Source organism: Canis lupus, chromosome 1 (assembly GCF_048164855.1).
Source record: "Canis lupus baileyi chromosome 1, mCanLup2.hap1, whole genome shotgun sequence".
In the NCBI taxonomy this organism is placed as follows: Eukaryota; Metazoa; Chordata; class Mammalia; order Carnivora; family Canidae; genus Canis; species Canis lupus.
In genome coordinates, this window is record NC_132838.1 from 94,781,990 (window position 1) to 94,799,110 (window position 17,121).

The 17,121-nt window shown below is 35.9% G+C and overlaps 1 protein-coding gene and 1 pseudogene across 5 annotated transcripts in view; one reads left to right on the plus strand and one right to left on the minus strand.

Annotated features, from left to right (window-relative positions):
* The window catches only part of RIC1 (RIC1 homolog, RAB6A GEF complex partner 1), a 145,619-nt gene that overhangs the window by 73,143 nt on the left and 55,355 nt on the right, over window positions 1-17,121 (plus strand). For all 5 annotated transcript variants that reach the window (XM_072840654.1, XM_072840638.1, XM_072840648.1 and 2 more), the window contains one exon: window positions 14,540-14,647. In XM_072840654.1, coding sequence (XP_072696755.1) covers window positions 14,540-14,647 — 108 coding nt within the window. The remainder of the gene's footprint in view (window positions 1-14,539; window positions 14,648-17,121) is intronic.
* Window positions 3,430-3,527, minus strand: LOC140609000 (U2 spliceosomal RNA; annotated as a pseudogene).

Genomic DNA, 17,121 nt, shown 5'->3' on the forward strand with positions numbered 1-17,121 from the left:
ATTCCAGTCTCCCTAGATGACTTAGAGGGATGCAAGATTGCAGGAGTGGTGGAAACAGCAAGAGAACCAGAATTAGAAATAGAGCCTGAAGATGGGACAGAACACCTGTGATCTCAGGATACAACTTGAACAGAAGAAGAGTTGCTGCTGCTGAATGAGCAAAGATAGTGGTTTCTTTTTTTTTTTTTTTTAATTTTTATTTATTTATGATAGGCACGCAGTGAGAGAGAGAGAGGCAGACATAGGCAGAGGGAGAAGCAGGCTCCATGCAGGGAGCCCGACGTGGGATTTGATCCCGGATCTCCAGGATCGCGCCCTGGGCCAAAGGCAGGCGCCAAACCGCTGCGCCACCCAGGGATCCCTTTTTTTTTTTTTTTTTTAATTTTTATTTATTTATGATAGGCACGCAGTGAGAGAGAGAGAGGCAGACATAGGCAGAGGGAGAAGCAAGGATAGTGGTTTCTTGAGGTGGGATCTACTCGTGGTGAAGCTGCTATGAAGACTGTTGAAATAACAACAGAGGATTTAGAATAGTGCATCAGTTCGGTTGATAGAGCAGTGACTGGCTTTGAGAGGATTGACTCCCAATTTTTTTTTTTTTTAAGATTTTATTTTTTCATTCATGAGAGACACAGAGAGAGAGAGAGAGAGAGAGTGAGTGAGAGAGGGAGAGAGAGGCAGAGACACAGGCAGAGGGAGAAGCAGGCTCCATACAGGGAGCCCGATGTGGGACTCGATCCCAGGTCTCCAGGATCATGACCTGGGCCGAAGGTGGCCAAACCGCTGAGCCATCCGGGCTGCCCTGACTCCCAATTTTGAAAGAAGTTTTGTGGATGAAAGCTATCAAACGGCATTGCTGCAGAGAAAATTTCATGAAAGGAAGAGTCATTTGATGCAACGAACTTCATTGTTGTTTTAAGAAGTGGCCACAGCCACTGAAACCTTCAGTAACCCTCACCTGCAAAAACATTTTGAGTTGCAGAAAGCTCAGATGATAGCATTGGTTAGGAATCAAGTATTTTTTTAACTAAGGTGTGCACATTGTATTTAAAAATATAATGCTCTCACACACCTGAAAAACTACAGTATAGTGTAAAAATAACTTTTATATGTGCTGGAAGACCAAAAAATTCATCTGGCTTGCTTTTTAAAATTTGGTTATTGTGGTGGTCTGGAACTGAAGCTGCACTATATCTGAAGTATGTCTGTACCACATTTTGCTTATTATTCCTCTGTTGATGGACATTTGGGTTGCTTCCATATTTTATCTATTGTGAGTGATGCTGCTATGTGTGTGTTCATACATCTCTTTGAGACCCAGATTTCAGTTCATTTGGGTTTATACACCAGAATAGAATTTTTATATCCTATGGTAATTCTCTTTTTAATTATTTGAGGGACTGTATAACATTTTTCTCAGCGTTTGTGTCTTTTCACATTCTCTACAGAGGACTAGAATTCTAATTCCTACACATCTTTGCCAACGCTTATTTTCTGTTTTTGTCAGGTTTTAGTTTTGATTTGTGTTTCACTAATGATTACTGATGTTGAGTATGTTCTCTCTATTGGAGTCCTTTATTGAATCATATTGTTTGGTTTTTTGTTGTTGAGTTTTAGGAATACTCTACGTATTTGGGATATTAATCCCTTATAAACTTTTGTTGCTCTCCAGTCACCAGATAATGAAGGCCAAGTTCTGTCCTGGCATTTAAAACCTACTTTTCCCTTACCATTTAGCACATTGAAACCACAATTCCTGGGTAATGTCTCTGTTCATTTGCTATTTGCTTGTGCACCTCCCCAACTGTGTTTTACATAACAGAGCTGTATGAGGTAATTGAGAAGCTGAAGTCCAAATATCTCATCATATAAAGCTTTTCTCTCAACTTTCTTACCCCCTTTGTACCCAAGAAATAACTGATCCCTCATGTGCAATCCCTTAACACTTAAAAAAAAATTTACACTAGTAATCCATGACTATGTTCTTTAAAAAAACAAAAGTGAAATTGTGAACCCTGTCTGCTTTTTAAATTTTAAATTTTTTTTTTATTTTTTAAAGATTTTATTGATTCATGAGAGAGACAGAGAGGCAGAGACATAAGCAGAGGGAGAAGCAGGCTCTCTGCAGGGAGCCTGATCTGGGACTCAGTGCCAGGACACCAGATCACAACCTGAGCTGAAGGCAGACGCTCAACCACAGAGCCACTCAGGTGCCCCTTGTCTGCTTTTTTTTTTTAAGATTCCAATCCCAGTTTGCTCTGCAGTTAGCTTTATATCTCTTGGGTAAATAAATACCTTGGAGTAGCATTACTAGGTCATGTCACATGTCTGGTGATTTTAGATAGGATGATGGAAATTGTGTGACATTATCAAGTGTCTTTTTCTTCTTTTCCTTTAGGGAATGTCTATATTATTTTGAGTGGCAATTAAGTTGTAGATCTCCTTGATCCTTTTGAAGCTTGTTTGTATGTTTTAAAGGTGGATTAAGCCTTTACCGTAGGTGAGCTGAGCCCTCCTGAGCTGTCCACAGAATTCCCTAGTCCTTAGCAAGGTCTCTCGTCTCTGGCTAGTCAGAGCTAGAATGTCTCCCAGCCTTGTATGAGTTTTGCAGCCCTAAACCCTGGCAGTTATTCTTTGGCAGGCATTGTGAGGTCTCACCAGATATTTACACAGGTTAGTATTCACAAAGACTCAAGGGGAGCCCTTGGGGTTTCTAGAGCTCTGTCTCTGATTTTCTGTCTCTGGTGCTCTTTTCCACAGATAGCTGCTTCTATTTCCTTGAATGTAACAAGACTGTCATACTATATTGGCCTACATAGTAGTCTGAAAAATGACTTTTATCAGAGAACTTTGTTTTTCCTCACAGTCTTGTGCTTCCTGTTATCCAGTATCTATAGTTGTTGCCTCTATTTTATCCAGTTTTTATGTTGTTTCTAGATGGCTACTTTGATACTAGTTCCCCTGTTAGTATGATAATAAAGTGGCCACCTGCCCATCAGTCAACTTGCACAGTTTTGCATCTTTTTCATTGGAATGTGTTTTACCACATCCAGATACCATTATTTTATTTCGGCCAGAAATAGTGGATACTTTCATTATTGATATTCTAGTAAACAATTGTGTTGACTACAAATGATGGCATATGAGGTATGGAGTGTGAGGAAAGAAACTTTTCTGAGACTTTCTAGGACTATGATTGGACAACCAAAGTCCCAGAATTCATCTAGGATTGCCAGAACTTCCTAGATTAAGTGTAGCACATTCTAAAATCCTTTTAAGATTCAAAAAGCTGAGTTGCTAAGGGAGGAGATCTTACAAGTTTTCATCACAAAGTGATGGATGTTATTAGTGTTGTTATTTAATTTATTTAATTTAATATATTTAATATACACATTATATCAAATTAGTATGTTTTATATTAACTTTCACACTGGTTCTATGTCAATTATACCTCAGTAAAATGAGGGAAAAAAAGACTTGAAAATCAGATACTACACTTGATCTTAGCCAAAAGGCCGAGAAGCGATAAAACTTGAAAATCAGAAAGGAGAGTACTTTTCATTGCCATAACTAACAAGAGGCATACAACAAGTGTTGTATTTATACAATGTGCTAAAGAGGTATAAGATGCAAATGAAGAGAGAACTATTTAGAGATCATGGTGATATAAAGCAACAAACGCCAAGTGAATGAATGTCCCCAAAAGTGGTAATAGTATTAGGGGAAAATGCTAGAGTAGTCAGGGGAAGTTTTGTATTTTAGCTATTCTTGGAAGGAAGGATCAGACATTGATAGGAGAAATAGTGTATAACTAGCTATATTTTTGTAATTCCTGTCTATTCTGTCCATCTCCCAAATCTATCAAGTTGTGTACCACATTGTTATTTTCTTTGGCTGGCACTGAAAGTATTTGAGATCTCCTGCATAATAGAATTTGTTGAAATAAATGCTTTTGAATTTGATTGTGTAGTGACTGTTTTCAGTATCACCTTATTCAGCCCTTCAAAGCATACTTGACATAAATTTTAAAGACAATTTTTTTTTCTTTTAAAACTTCTCTGTAATTTTTGTGAGAAATTTCTGAGTGTAGTTTGGGTTTTTATTTTTGTCATTTTGATGGGTAATTGCTTCCTCCTCGAGGCTGTGGGAAGTTTAATAGTTGACCTACCCAATGGAAGCATTTCATTTTTTATTGCCCTTTGAGGCCACCTGTTGACATGAATGCCTTGCATTCATTAAAGTGAAAGCTGGGAAACTCTTAATTCATGAAAAATTCATTAGTAAAACAAAACTCTAGAATTGGCTTGATTTCATTTTTCCTACTTTTTAAAATGATGTTGGACTGGATGTTAACCACCTCAGATAAACATATAGCAGGTTAGAGATGTGGAGAAGAAATTTCATTTGAAATTAGAGATACTTAGGTTCTTTTTTTTTTTTTAAGATTTTATTTATTTATTCATGAGAGAGAGAGAGAGAGAGAGGCAGAGACACAGGCAGAGAGAGAAGCAGGCTCCATGCAGGGAGCCCGATGTGGGACTCGATCCTGGGTCTCCAGGATCACACCCTGGGCTGAAGGCGGCGCTAAACCACTGAGCCACCCGGGCTGCCCGAGATACTTAGGTTCTGATCCAATTCTACTTTTCACTGATAGTAACTTTGTAAAAGCTGTTTTTTGAGTCACTTTTTATCTTTTGTATATTTATAGAGTAAGAAAAAGGAGTTCTCATGTTCTTAATAAGTTGTGATTCTGGGATCCCTGGGTGGCGCAGCGGTTTGGCGCCTGCCTTTGGCCCAGGGCGCGATCCTGGAGACCCGGGATCGAATCCCACATCAGGCTCCCGGTGCATGGAGCTTGCTTCTCCCTCTGCCTATGTCTCTGCCTCTCTCTCTCTCTATCTCTGTGACTATCATAAATAAATAAAAATAAAAAAAAATAAGTTGTGATTCTTATTATTGTCTAGGCTGCCTTCTGAATTATTAAACATAATTTGCCTTTGCTAAGTATTTAGGACAGTTTATGTCCAGACAAGTTGGGGATTTAAGTTCACTAATTATGTGGATCTCTCTTTTTTTTTTTTTTTAAGATTTTATTTATTCATAGAGACAGAGAGAGAGAATAAGAGGCAGAGACACAGGCAGAGGGAGAAGCAGGCTCCATTCAAGGAGCCTGATGCGGGACTCGATCTAGGGTCTCCAGGATCATGCCCTGGGCTGCAGGCGGCACTAAACCGCTGCGCCACCAGGGCTGCCCTATGTGGATCTCTTATAATCTGTTTCATTTCTCCAAATTCACTAGTAATGTCCCGACTTTAATTTCTGATTTTAGTGGGTTGAACTTTCTTTTTTCCTTAGTTTTTTCAACTTTATTAATATTTTCAGAAAAACTAATTTGCTTTCATTGATTTTTTTTCTTTTGTTTTTCTATTCTCTGTTATGTTTATATCCACTCCAGTCTTTTTTTTTTTTTTTCCCTAGTCTTTATTATACTCTTTCTTCTGCTGGTTTTGAGTGTAGTTTGCTCTTTTTTTTCTAGTTCCTTAAGTTGTAAAATTAGGTTATAGATTTGAGATCTTCTTTAAGCATTTAAGCCATAAATATTTCTCTAAGCACTGCATTTACTGCATCCCATAGTGTTGTGTTTTCATTTTTCATTAGGCTCAGAGTATTTTCTAATCTCCTTTTTGTTTTTTTTTTTCTTTGACTTATTGCTTATTTAAGAATTGTTTAATTTCCAAGTTTGTGAATTTTTTAGTTTGCCTTTTGTGACTGAAATCTACTTTCACTAAGTTGTGGTCAAAGAAGATCTATGTATGATTTCAGGCCTTTTAAACTTATTGAGACATTTTTGTGGCTGAATATATGTTCTGTCTTGGAAAGTGTTCATGTGGATTTGAGAACATGTATTGTGCTGCTGCTGGGTGGAGTATTCATATGAGTCTGAGGTCTAAGTGATTTATAGTGTTTAGATTCTTTTTTTTTTTTTTTTTTTTTATTTTTTTATTTATTTATGATAGGCACACAGTGAGAGAGAGAGAGGCAGAGACACAGGCAGAGGGAGAAGCAGGCTCCATGCACCGGGAGCCCGATGTGGGATTCGATCCCGGGTCTCCAGGATCGCGCCCTGGGCCAAAGGCAGGCGCCAAACCGCTGCGCCACCCAGGGATCCCTAGTGTTTAGATTCTGTTTCTCTTCTGATCTTCTGTCAGGTTCTATCCATTATTGAAAGTGGGATATTGAAATTCCCAGCTGCTGTTGTAGAACTGTTCTTTGGTTCAGTCGGTATTTGCTTTATATGTTTTGGGCTGTGTTACTATATATGTAGCTGTTTGTAATTGTGGTATCTTCCTGCTGGATTGACCCTTTTATTAACATACATCATAGTTGATTTACAATGGGATTTTATCTCAGTAAATCCACTACAAATTGAAAATATTATAAGTTGAAAATGCATTAGTATACTTAATTTTACAAACATAGCCTATCCTATCCTACCCTAATGTGCTCAGAACACTTCTATTAGCCTTACATTAGTTGGGCAAAATCATCTAACACAGCTTATTTTATAATAAAATATTTTATAAAAAAATTGAGTAACTCATGTAATTTATTGAAAAACAATGATTACAGGAGTGTAAAATTTTTGTGTGTCAGTTGTTTAACCTTGTGATGGCTTGGCTGATTGGGAGCTATGGCTTGCTGTTACTACCCAGCATCACAAGATTATTATCCAATTGCATATCCCTAGCCCAGAAAAGATCAAAATTTGAAATATGGTCTATGAATGTGTATCACTTTCATGTTGCTATAAGGTGGGAAAATGTAAGTCAAGTCGTTTGTTTGTTTGTTTGTTTAAAGATTTTATTTATTTATTCATGAGAGACACAGGCAGAGGGAGAAGCAGGCTCCATGCAGGGAGCCCTGGGCCTAAGGCAGGTGCTAAACTGCTGAGCCACTCAGGGATCCCCAAGTCAAGTAGTTTGAAGTTGAGAATCATCTGTAATGTCCTTCTTTGTTTCTTGTAACAATTTTTGATTGAAAGTATTTTGTCAGGTCTTAACTATAAACATTCTTCTCTGTTTAGTTGCAATTTGTGTGAAACATCTTTTTCTGTCCTTTCACTTTCAAACTATATGTGTCTTTCGATCTAAAGTAAGGTCTCTGAGAGAAAACTTAGAAATGGTGTCATAGGTTTGTTTGTTTTAAACATTCTGACAGTGTTTGCCTTTTAATTGGAGTGTTTAATACAATGATATTTAAAATACTGATAAAGACTTATGCCATTTTGCTGTTTGTTTCCTGTGTATCATATGTTTTTTGTTACTCAGTTTTTTGTTACTCATTAATGCCTTCTTTTTTGTTTGATTTTTTGTGGTGTATCATTTTGGTTCCTTTCTCATTTCATTTTCTGAATGTGTTTTTAGTTATTTTCTTAGTGGATACCTTGGGGGCATACAATTAACATCTTAAACTCACAACAACCTGAATTGCATTAACAATTTAGCTTCAATACTATATAAAAAGTATGCTTCTATACATATCCATCCCTCCCCTTTTATGTTCTTATGGTCACACATTACATCTTCATGCATTGTGTGCCCAATTACATGGATTTATAATTATTATTTTATGCATTAGTCTTTTAAATTATATAGGTAAAAAGATGGGTTTCTTTTTTTTAAATAATAAATTTACTTTTTATTGGTGTTCAATTTGCCAACATACAGAATAACACCCAGGGCTCATCCCGTCAAGTGCCCCCCTCAGTGCCTCTTACCCAGTCACCCCCACCCCTCAACCTCCTCCCCTTTCACCACCCCAGTTCGTTTCCCAGAGTTAGGAGTCTTCCATGTTCTGTCTCCCTTTCTGATATTTCCTACCCATTTCTTTTCCCTTCCCCTCTATTCCCTTTCACTGTTATTTATATTCCCCAAATGAATGAGACCATATAATGTTTGTCCTTCTCCTATTGACTTATTTCACTCAGCATAATACCCTCCAGTTCCATCCACATTGAAGCAAATGGTGGGTATTTGTCATTTCTAATGGCTGAGTAATATTCCATTGTGTACATAAACCACATCTTCTTTATCCATTCATCTTTCGATGGACACCGAGGCTCCTTCCACAGTTTGGCTATTGTGGACATTGCTGCTAGAAACATCGGGGTGCAGGTGTCCTGGCGTTTCATTGCATCTGTAAAAAGATGGATTTCTGAACCAAAAACACAGCACTCCATCTGCTGTCTCCTAACTCTCTGGTAGTTTTCTGTGGCCTAGCATCTGGATTTGAAGCCACAGGCTCACACATCCCTTCCTTCACCTACTAGCTCTGTGACCATGAGCATAATTCTTACTATTTCTAAGCTTTAATTTCTTTTCTGGAAAAGAGGGGTGGGGGAATTAATGCCTGTCCCAAAGGATTATAAACATTTAGTTGAGACAATGCATGCAGAATATTTTGTACACTCATGCTTAGTAAATCCTCCATTTATTGCTGTTTTTCCTGACATTCATTGCTTTTTATAATCTGGTTTTATTGTTCTGGTCTCATCTCTTCCAGAAGTCTATACTATACTCCCAAATATTATGGAACTATAATATTTTCTATCAGAAATTTAGTTTTTTTTATTAATGTAATTCTTAACATTTTACTAAATTTTATTATATTTGGAAGAAGAGATAGAGACTTCCATGTGAAATTTATCTTTAATTTTATTTTGGGAGTCATTGTGAAGTCAGAATTTTCTTAAATTCGTTTAAAATTCTCTTAATACTTCAGCTCTCTAATAAATGAGAGTATTTATATAAAGGAAAATAGAGGACTTCCAATTTGAAGTTGGTGATAAGCTTTTTTTCCCTCTTTCCTTTTGAAAATAACCAATGGAATAAAAAGTTAAAATGCTACTTCTGTCTTTTATGGAAGTTAGAGGCATCTTTAACCCTTGGGATAAAAATTGGATAGGGAATAATTTGAAACCAAAGAGCCTAAGGTTACTTACATGATACAGATAAAAAGCAGCTTGTTTGAGTCCCATAAATACAGAGAATAAACTAATGGTTATCAAGGCATGGAGGGAGTTGTTCGGGGAGAGATGGGCAAAATAGGTCAAGGGGAGTGGGAGATACAGGTTTCCAGTTACAGTGTGAATAAGTCATAGGGATAAAAGGCACAGCATAGGGAATATAGTTCATTGGTATTGGAATAGCACTGTATGGTGACAGATGGGGAAGGCATGGCATAATGTATATACTTATTCGGTGCTTTGTACACTTGAAGCTGATTTTACAATGTGTATCAACCATATTTCAATTTGAGCAATACAAAAAGAAGAAAAAGAAATGCACCTCGTTTGATCTGCAAAACCATGGAAAGACCCAGGAATTAGATGCAGTAGTATTATAGAACATAGGAATAAGCCAGGGGCCATCAACAGGGGTATTGGTTTAAAAAACTGAATAAGGAATTTTGTGATTCTGCATCACAGGTGACAGGAAATACATTGTCTAGTTAAGCCAGAGGGATTCCAGACAAAGTAGGGCAAAGATGAGATGCTAAACCAGGTGGGGATTAGATGAAAGTTGTCATACTGAACAGTAGGATGTCAAGCCTTCTTCCCCTGCTTGACTCTAGACTTCCAACTTCCATGCTTAGATATCCTAGGTAGGATTGAGGGATCCTTCCTGGGGAAGTTAAATCACTCCAGAAAAATGACCCAATAGGCCCTAATATTTGAAGAACTCAACAAAAATGCCAGCTGGCCGTTACCAGTTGACAAGCACAGTATGAACACATATAGCTTATAATTTACTTTTTCTTGTTAATGTGTTCAACATGACTGAATAGCCAGGGATTGATTGTTAATCATTTTAGGAAAGCCTCTAGTGTAAAAGAGAGACACACAACAGAAAAATGGAAGCTCAAAGGAAATAGTGCAGAGAATAAAGCCACTTTGAGGAAATGATTATTCACAACAATTAAAAGAAGAAACGTGGAGCAGGTGAGAAAGTTCCTGGAAGGAAAGGACAAAAGCAGAAATTTCAAATTCAGTAAAGCATTGGAAGAAACAGTTGAGGAACTCTCCCAGTAAGAGAGAAAAAAGGGGAGAATTAGAAGTTAATATGAAGTCCAGTATCTAACCTAGCGGGAATTCCAGAAAGAGATAACAGAAGTGGAGAGTTTGTATATTAAGGTAACATGTAAATTTTCCAGCTTGCAGGTGCTCCATGCAAACAGTGATAAGTTTACGTACTTGTAAAGTACGTCCTGATATTTTAGAACTCACTAGAAACCAAAGGAAGATCAATTCTAAGAACTTCCAGGTAGGAAAAACAGATCAAGAATAAAGTCTGTGAATAAGAATATCTTTGAATTCCACAGCTACACATTAGAGTCTAAGTGACATTGGTGGAAAGCCTTTAAAATGCTGAAAGAAATACATTGAGTTGAGCTTTTATTAAGGGATTTGTCAAGCATACACTAGAGGGAACAGCATAGTGATTAACCCTGAGCCCGTCTCTTGCATTCAGAAGTTACCAGTAGCTGTCTCTCACTATGCATATATGCTTTTGGTATTTTGAAGCAAGTTTCAGATAGTATATCACTTCAGTCCTAAATAGTTTTATCAGTAACAAGTAGACATTTTAAAGAAACATTTTAAAGAAGTCATTTTAAAGAAAGCTATAATATTATGTCTAACAAACCTAATAATTTACTAATATCAAATACTTTGTGTTGTTTTCACCATTTTAACGCAAAGCTATTTATTTATTTATTTATTTATTTATTTATTTATTTATTTATTTATTTATAAATTTTTTTTATGATAGTCACAGAGAGAGAGAGAGGGGCAGAGACACAGGCAGAGGGAGAAGCAGGCTCCATGCACCGGGAGCCCGACGTGGGATTCAATCCTGGGTCTCCAGGATCACGCCCTGGGCCAAAGGCAGGCACTAAACCGCTGCGCCACCCAGGGATCCCCACAGCTGTCTTTTTAGAAATTGATTTGTTCAAACCAGTATCTGGTTTTGGTTATAGATTCCCTTGGTTTGTTATTTTGATAAAGATAACAGAATTGTGCTTTTTTAAAAAATTAACTCCTTCCATATTCTGTAGCCATAATTATATAAAGAAGAACTTTCTTTCATTATCTATTTAATGTTTACCCTGAAATATAGTCCACGCAGGAAAAACAAAAGAGATGCTCATTTCTTTACCTTTTCTTACAGTGATGAATTGTGTCCTAAGAACTTTCAGAGATAACCAACTAACGAGTGTTTTTAGTATTGTTGTAAAGGCAGTGGTTTTTACATTTTTGAGTTCTTATCATTTGCAGTCAGTCTTTCTGATCAGATTGCCATATCTTTAGCCTGTGGGGGAGCCCATAAAAATGGTGTTATTTAGATGACATCCTTGTTAGACCTATGGCTCACCTTAACATTTCTTGCCCCTGTCTTGGAGTAAGTCAGCTCTCCAAAGACCTTTGATTTCTTCTGTGCAAAATGGAATTTTGAAGACCAGAACTTGATGCTAATTGTTGTTTGGTTGTATTTGCTTTTAGGACTTTTTAGTGCATAGAGATAAAAAGTAGATTTTAGAAAGGAAAAGTACATTGTGAATTAATACTGGTAGCTTTAACTCAAATAAAAGATTAAGTTAAAGATTTTAAAAGCTTTAAAATTTAAAAAAATTTTAAAAGTTAAAAATTTTACTTCTCTAGTTTTATATTTGTGTATTTTCTTTTATTGATAATCTTGGTTCCTAATAACATAAACATAATCACTTATTTGCTTTATTGTATACATAGTAGCTCCAAAACAATATCACTATTATTATAACAATATTGTTACTAAATACAGTTTGATTCTTTCAGGATTTTTATCCTTAATAGCAGATTTCCCACTAAGAATGCACAAAATACCGTGTTTCAGAGTTACTTGAAATCTTATTTGTGCTGCTAGCTCGACGTACAATTAAGTTTCTTTTCTGTTTTTAGAGATTGATTTTTGTTGTGGATTTTAATTTTAACTTGGCTTATTATATGAAATATTTTCATGTCTCAAAGTTTAAAAAAATTGTAGCTAGCATTTTTTTATCCTGTATTCTCTCTTCCACTGAGGATAACAATTTTTATTTTAGGTTTGGCTATCCTTTTCATTTTTAAAACATGAGCACATGCATTTAAACATTTGTATTTCCTTGCTTGTCACACAAATGTAGTATATCACATACAGTATTGTGCACCTTAATTTTTCTCACTAAACGAGAGTTCCGGGAGGCCATTCCAAGGAGTTGAAAGAGTTCTTCCACATTTCCTTTTTTTTTTTTTTTTTTTGGCTGCATGATATTTTATTTCTTGTGATGCATATTTTAATTATAATCTTTTGATGTAATAAATTGCTTTGCATGAGCATCATTTTGTGTTGGGACATGCAGCCTCAAATTTTATACCCAAGTACTCATTCACATGAGTCATATCACACTCAAAGTCATATCATACTTGAGAGTTCAAATTTTACACCACATATACCTTTCCAGGAAGCCAGAATATGTGACCCAAATAAGAGGAATTAAAAAAACAAAAAAGGTTCATAGGAAAGAAGCAAAGAAATAACAAAGGAAAATATCAGGATGATAGCTGTGCATTAGACTTAGTAGGGCAGTGGGCACCAGGAGGAATGCCTGGGGTAAAAGGAAATAATAGGTTATGTGACAGGTTTGACCACATAGAAGATTATACTGAGAGTTGTTTTTGTCAGAGCTGTTAAGAAGTCTGAGAAAACTTTAGTATAAGTTTAAAGAAAACTCAGCAAATGAAAGCATGCAGTAAAGTTAACTTCAGGAAAATTAACAAGTTCTATAAGAAAACCAATGTAATTACCGAATACTTTTTTTGTTTTGTTGTTTTGGGGGGAGAGAGAGAGACAGAGCATGAGTGGGGTGGAGGGGCAGAGAGAAAGAGAATCTCAAGCAGGCTCTATGCCCAGCACAGAAGCTGGATTGGGGCTCGATCTTACGACCTTGGGATCATGACCTGAGTCAAAAACCCAGAGTCACATGCTTAACTGACTGAGCCACCCAGACACCCTAATCACTTAATATTTCTTGAAGTAGAAATTATTTATTTAACATTCCAGTGAAAACATTTTGGTATAATTATGTTAGGAGGATGGGGAAAAAAGGGAGAATGAGGAGTTAGTAAGTAATATCTAAATAATGATGCTGAAGCAGTGTGAACGTACTGCAGGAAAACATGAGGGTAAATAGAAGTCAAGAAGTAAGAGAACCAATGCTCCTTGTGTCCTAATAGACCACTTCTGTTTTTTCCCTTTGTCGTCAGCTTTCAAGCACCATTTGTTTAAATTATGTATATGTATTTGAAAAATAACTTTAGATGTACGTGGAAAATGTCTCGGGAAAATCATTATAGTATGTCTGTGTGATTAGCAGTCCAGATAGGAGTTCTGCAAACTAGTATCTCATGATGACCTTCTTAGTGGGTATCACAGCAAGCATGTTAATTGAACATGAACCTGTGTGATTTAACTGGAACCAGTTTAGCCATCCAGGCATACGGAAGGGATCAAATATTCCACGTCATGGCAGTAGCAGAACAGGATAAAGCACCATCAAGCTTCTATATGGAAAATAATCTAAAACCAGAAAGTAAGCAGACAAGTATCAAAGCCAGGGACCTTAAAAGCTGTTGAACGTGTTAGACTGTTTACACTTAATTTTAATAATACAGGTGACGAAGAGGGAGAAATGTTAGGCTCATTGTTGCCAAAAGTAAGTGATAGGTGATAATAAGGAAAGAGACAGCTAAACCCCAGCTATCAGTACCTGTGTATTGGGAAAGAGTCCCATGCCATGTGGAGATAAAGATGCCAAAACTGTTGAATAGTCCTTTGGAGGGGTTGTGTGGGGCGGCTCAGTGATGTTGCCACTGATCTAATAACCACTCTTGGCTAGCCATTTAAAATCGGGGAGCTACCAGATTTAGCCATTGCTGTTTATTACTGAGGTTTATATGAAGTATTTCTTATTGCATCCCTGAATTGACCTTAATTCTGATACATACCCAGAGGATAGAGGAATCAAGGATGAGGTGTGATGTAAGGTAAGAGGAGGTGAGGTTTTGGATCATATCAGACATGCGCTGGGTGGAGAGGTATATACCTCCTGGAGTTGCCCACCTCAGAAAGGGCCATCAGTCATTTAAAAATATCTATTGGTTCTCTTGAGAATTTGCTTTTATTGTGTTTTTCTTTCCCTAAGATTCTTTGGTCTTCTCCCTCTACTCCTACTTCCCCAACAGAAGTTACATTAGTTAAACTTGTTTGTCTAATTCGTATCTCTGCTATAATGGAGTTAAAATTTCCATTTGAGAAGCTAAAGGAATAATACCTGATTTGTAAGTTTGATTATGTTTACTTTATCTGATTGGGTATATATGAATCACAAAGTGGAGGAGAATTCATATCTTTCTCTTTAATCCTGTATATTTGCTGTTTCTTTTCTTTTTTCTTTTTTTTTTTAGAGGAAGTCCACAAATGAAGGGGACACCCCATTTTAAGGAAGAACATTGTGCTCCAGCATTAAATTTAGAAATGAGGAAAATACTGGATTTGCAAGCACCCATCATGAGGTATAGTACTCTGGTTAAATTTAGCATTTTTTGATGACACTATATAATATAGTTGGTTAATCGCATGACCAGTAGGAAAACCGATTTTATTTTATTTTTCACTCAGGGTAATTTTTTCTTTAGCTGTAAATGCTTGATTAACCCTTAGTACATTATTATACTTCAATTGTTTATTTAATAAAGCCTATAAATTGAGTATACTAACTATAATCTTATCCAGAAATTTATATTTTTTGATAAGATCTAGAATTGTTTGAATGATACAACATAGTGCATGTTACTTGAAATGACACTGATAAAAGTCATCCAGGTTGAGGAAAAGAGAAAGTGCCTTTATTTCCAAAACCTTCATAAGTTTTGGGAAATATGTGAATACTTGTAAGAAAGTTAAACTTTCTGATCTCATTGTGAATAAAGATTTTGTGATAAGAGGGCCAGAAATACCAAAATACAAAAAGTTGTATTTATTGATGGAAAAAATAAGTGTATGTGTAATTTGGCTTTATTTCCGTAATTGCTTTGCTTTTGACATTTTAGGTGTCTATGATGTGTGGGTTTTGTTAAAAGTATATTTTTTAAACTTAAAGTTTTTTACTACAATGTTTTTTGTTTCTTTTTTAACAATTTTTTTTATGAATCCAGAATTAAAATTGGACCTCCAGGAACCTTTTCCTGTACCCAGTTATATACAATCATGAAATTATGTGATATTTCCAGCCTTTTGTGAATAGAAATGGCTAGTATTTCTTATCCCTTATGATAACATTTGCTTTTAAAAAAATTAGAAGTAGTAGCAAAAGAGGTATTCCTAATTCAGAATTCATTGTTAGGAGTCATTAAAATTTTCCTGTCAGAAAACCTGCAAATAAATTCTTACAAAAGGACACGTTAACAAATTAGGTTAAATAAAAGTAGAAAAAGAAAGAGGGAAAAAATGGCTATAGGTATGATCAGAAGATAACACAAGCTGTGAAAACAGGGAAATATGCTTCGAGGGAATATCACGAAAGGCCAGTTTTCGCAACACGTAAAGATTTTAGCGAGAAAAAGACAATAGAACAAATATAATATAAGAATATAAGCAGTTTTCATCTTCTGTATTCCAATTTAATACATTACATAATAGATCTCCATTAGAAGATTAAATAAATGACTTATATGTGTGAACAATTAGGTAACATACTATTGGGGAGGAACTCAGGATGAGGAGAACTTTACACATTGGTGGTAGGAGTGTAAATTCATACAGTGTCTTTGGAAATTGATTAATAAGTAGTGCCTTTCAGAGTTATATATACTCATGGTCTTTGTCCAGTATTTCTCCTTCTAGGAATTAATCCTACAAATAATTCAAATGACAGGCTTACAGAGTTTTTCATTGTTTATAATAACAAAAGATCAAAAACTGCCTAAATGTCCATCGTGGGGAGCTGTTGAAATAAATTTTCTTACTTAGAGGCACCTGGTGGTTCAGTGGTTGAGCGTCTGCCTTTGGCTCAGGGCCTGGTGTCCTGCGATTGAATCCCACATTGGGTTCCCTGTGAGGAGCCTGCTTCTCCCTCTCCCTAAGTCTTTGCCTCTCTGTGTCTCTCATGAATAAATAAAATCTTTAAAAAGTGTTTTTTTCTTCTACACAATGGGAACAGTATACAGCTGTAGAAATAATGAGGGCACTCTTTTTTTCTTTCTTTCTTTCTTTCTTTCTTTCTTTCTTTCTTTCTTTCTTTCTTTCTTTCTTTCTTTCTCTTTCTTTCTTTCTTTCTTTCTTTCTTTCTTTCTTTCTCTCTCTCTCTCTCTTTTTTCTTTTCTTTTCTTTCTTTCTTTCTTCTTTCTTTCTTTCTTTCTTTCTTTCTTTCTTTCTTTCTTTCTTTCTTTCTTTCTTTCTTTCTTTCTTTCTTTCTTTCTTTCTCTTTCTTTCTTTCTTTTCTTTCTTTTCTTTCTTTTCTTTCTTTTCTTTCTTTCTTTCTTTCTTTCTTTCTTTCTTTCTTTCTTTCTTTCTTTCTTTCTTTCTTTCTTTCCTTTCTTTCTTTCTTTCTTTCTTTCTTTCTTTCTTTCTTTCTTTCTTTCTTTCTTTCTTTCTTTCTTTCTTTCTTTCTTTCTTTCTTTCCTTTCTTTCCTTTCTTTCCTTTCTTTCCTTTCTTTCCTTTCTTTCCTTTCTTTCCTTTCTTTTCTTTCTTTCTTTCTTTCTTTCTTTCTTTCTTTCTTTCTTTCTTTCTTTCTTTCTTTCTTTCTTTCTTTCTTTCTTTCTTTCTTTCTTTCTTTCTTTCTTTCTTTCTTCCTTTCTTCCTTTCTTTCCTTTCTTTCCTTTCTTTCCTTTCTTTCCTTTCTTTCCTTTCTTTCTTTCTTTTCTTTTCTTTCTTTTCTTTCTTTTCTTTCTTTCTTTCAAGAGAGAAGGAGAGAAGCAGGCTGTACACCCAGTGCAGAGTCCCATATGGGGCTTGATCTCACAACCTTGAGATCATGACCTGCACCGA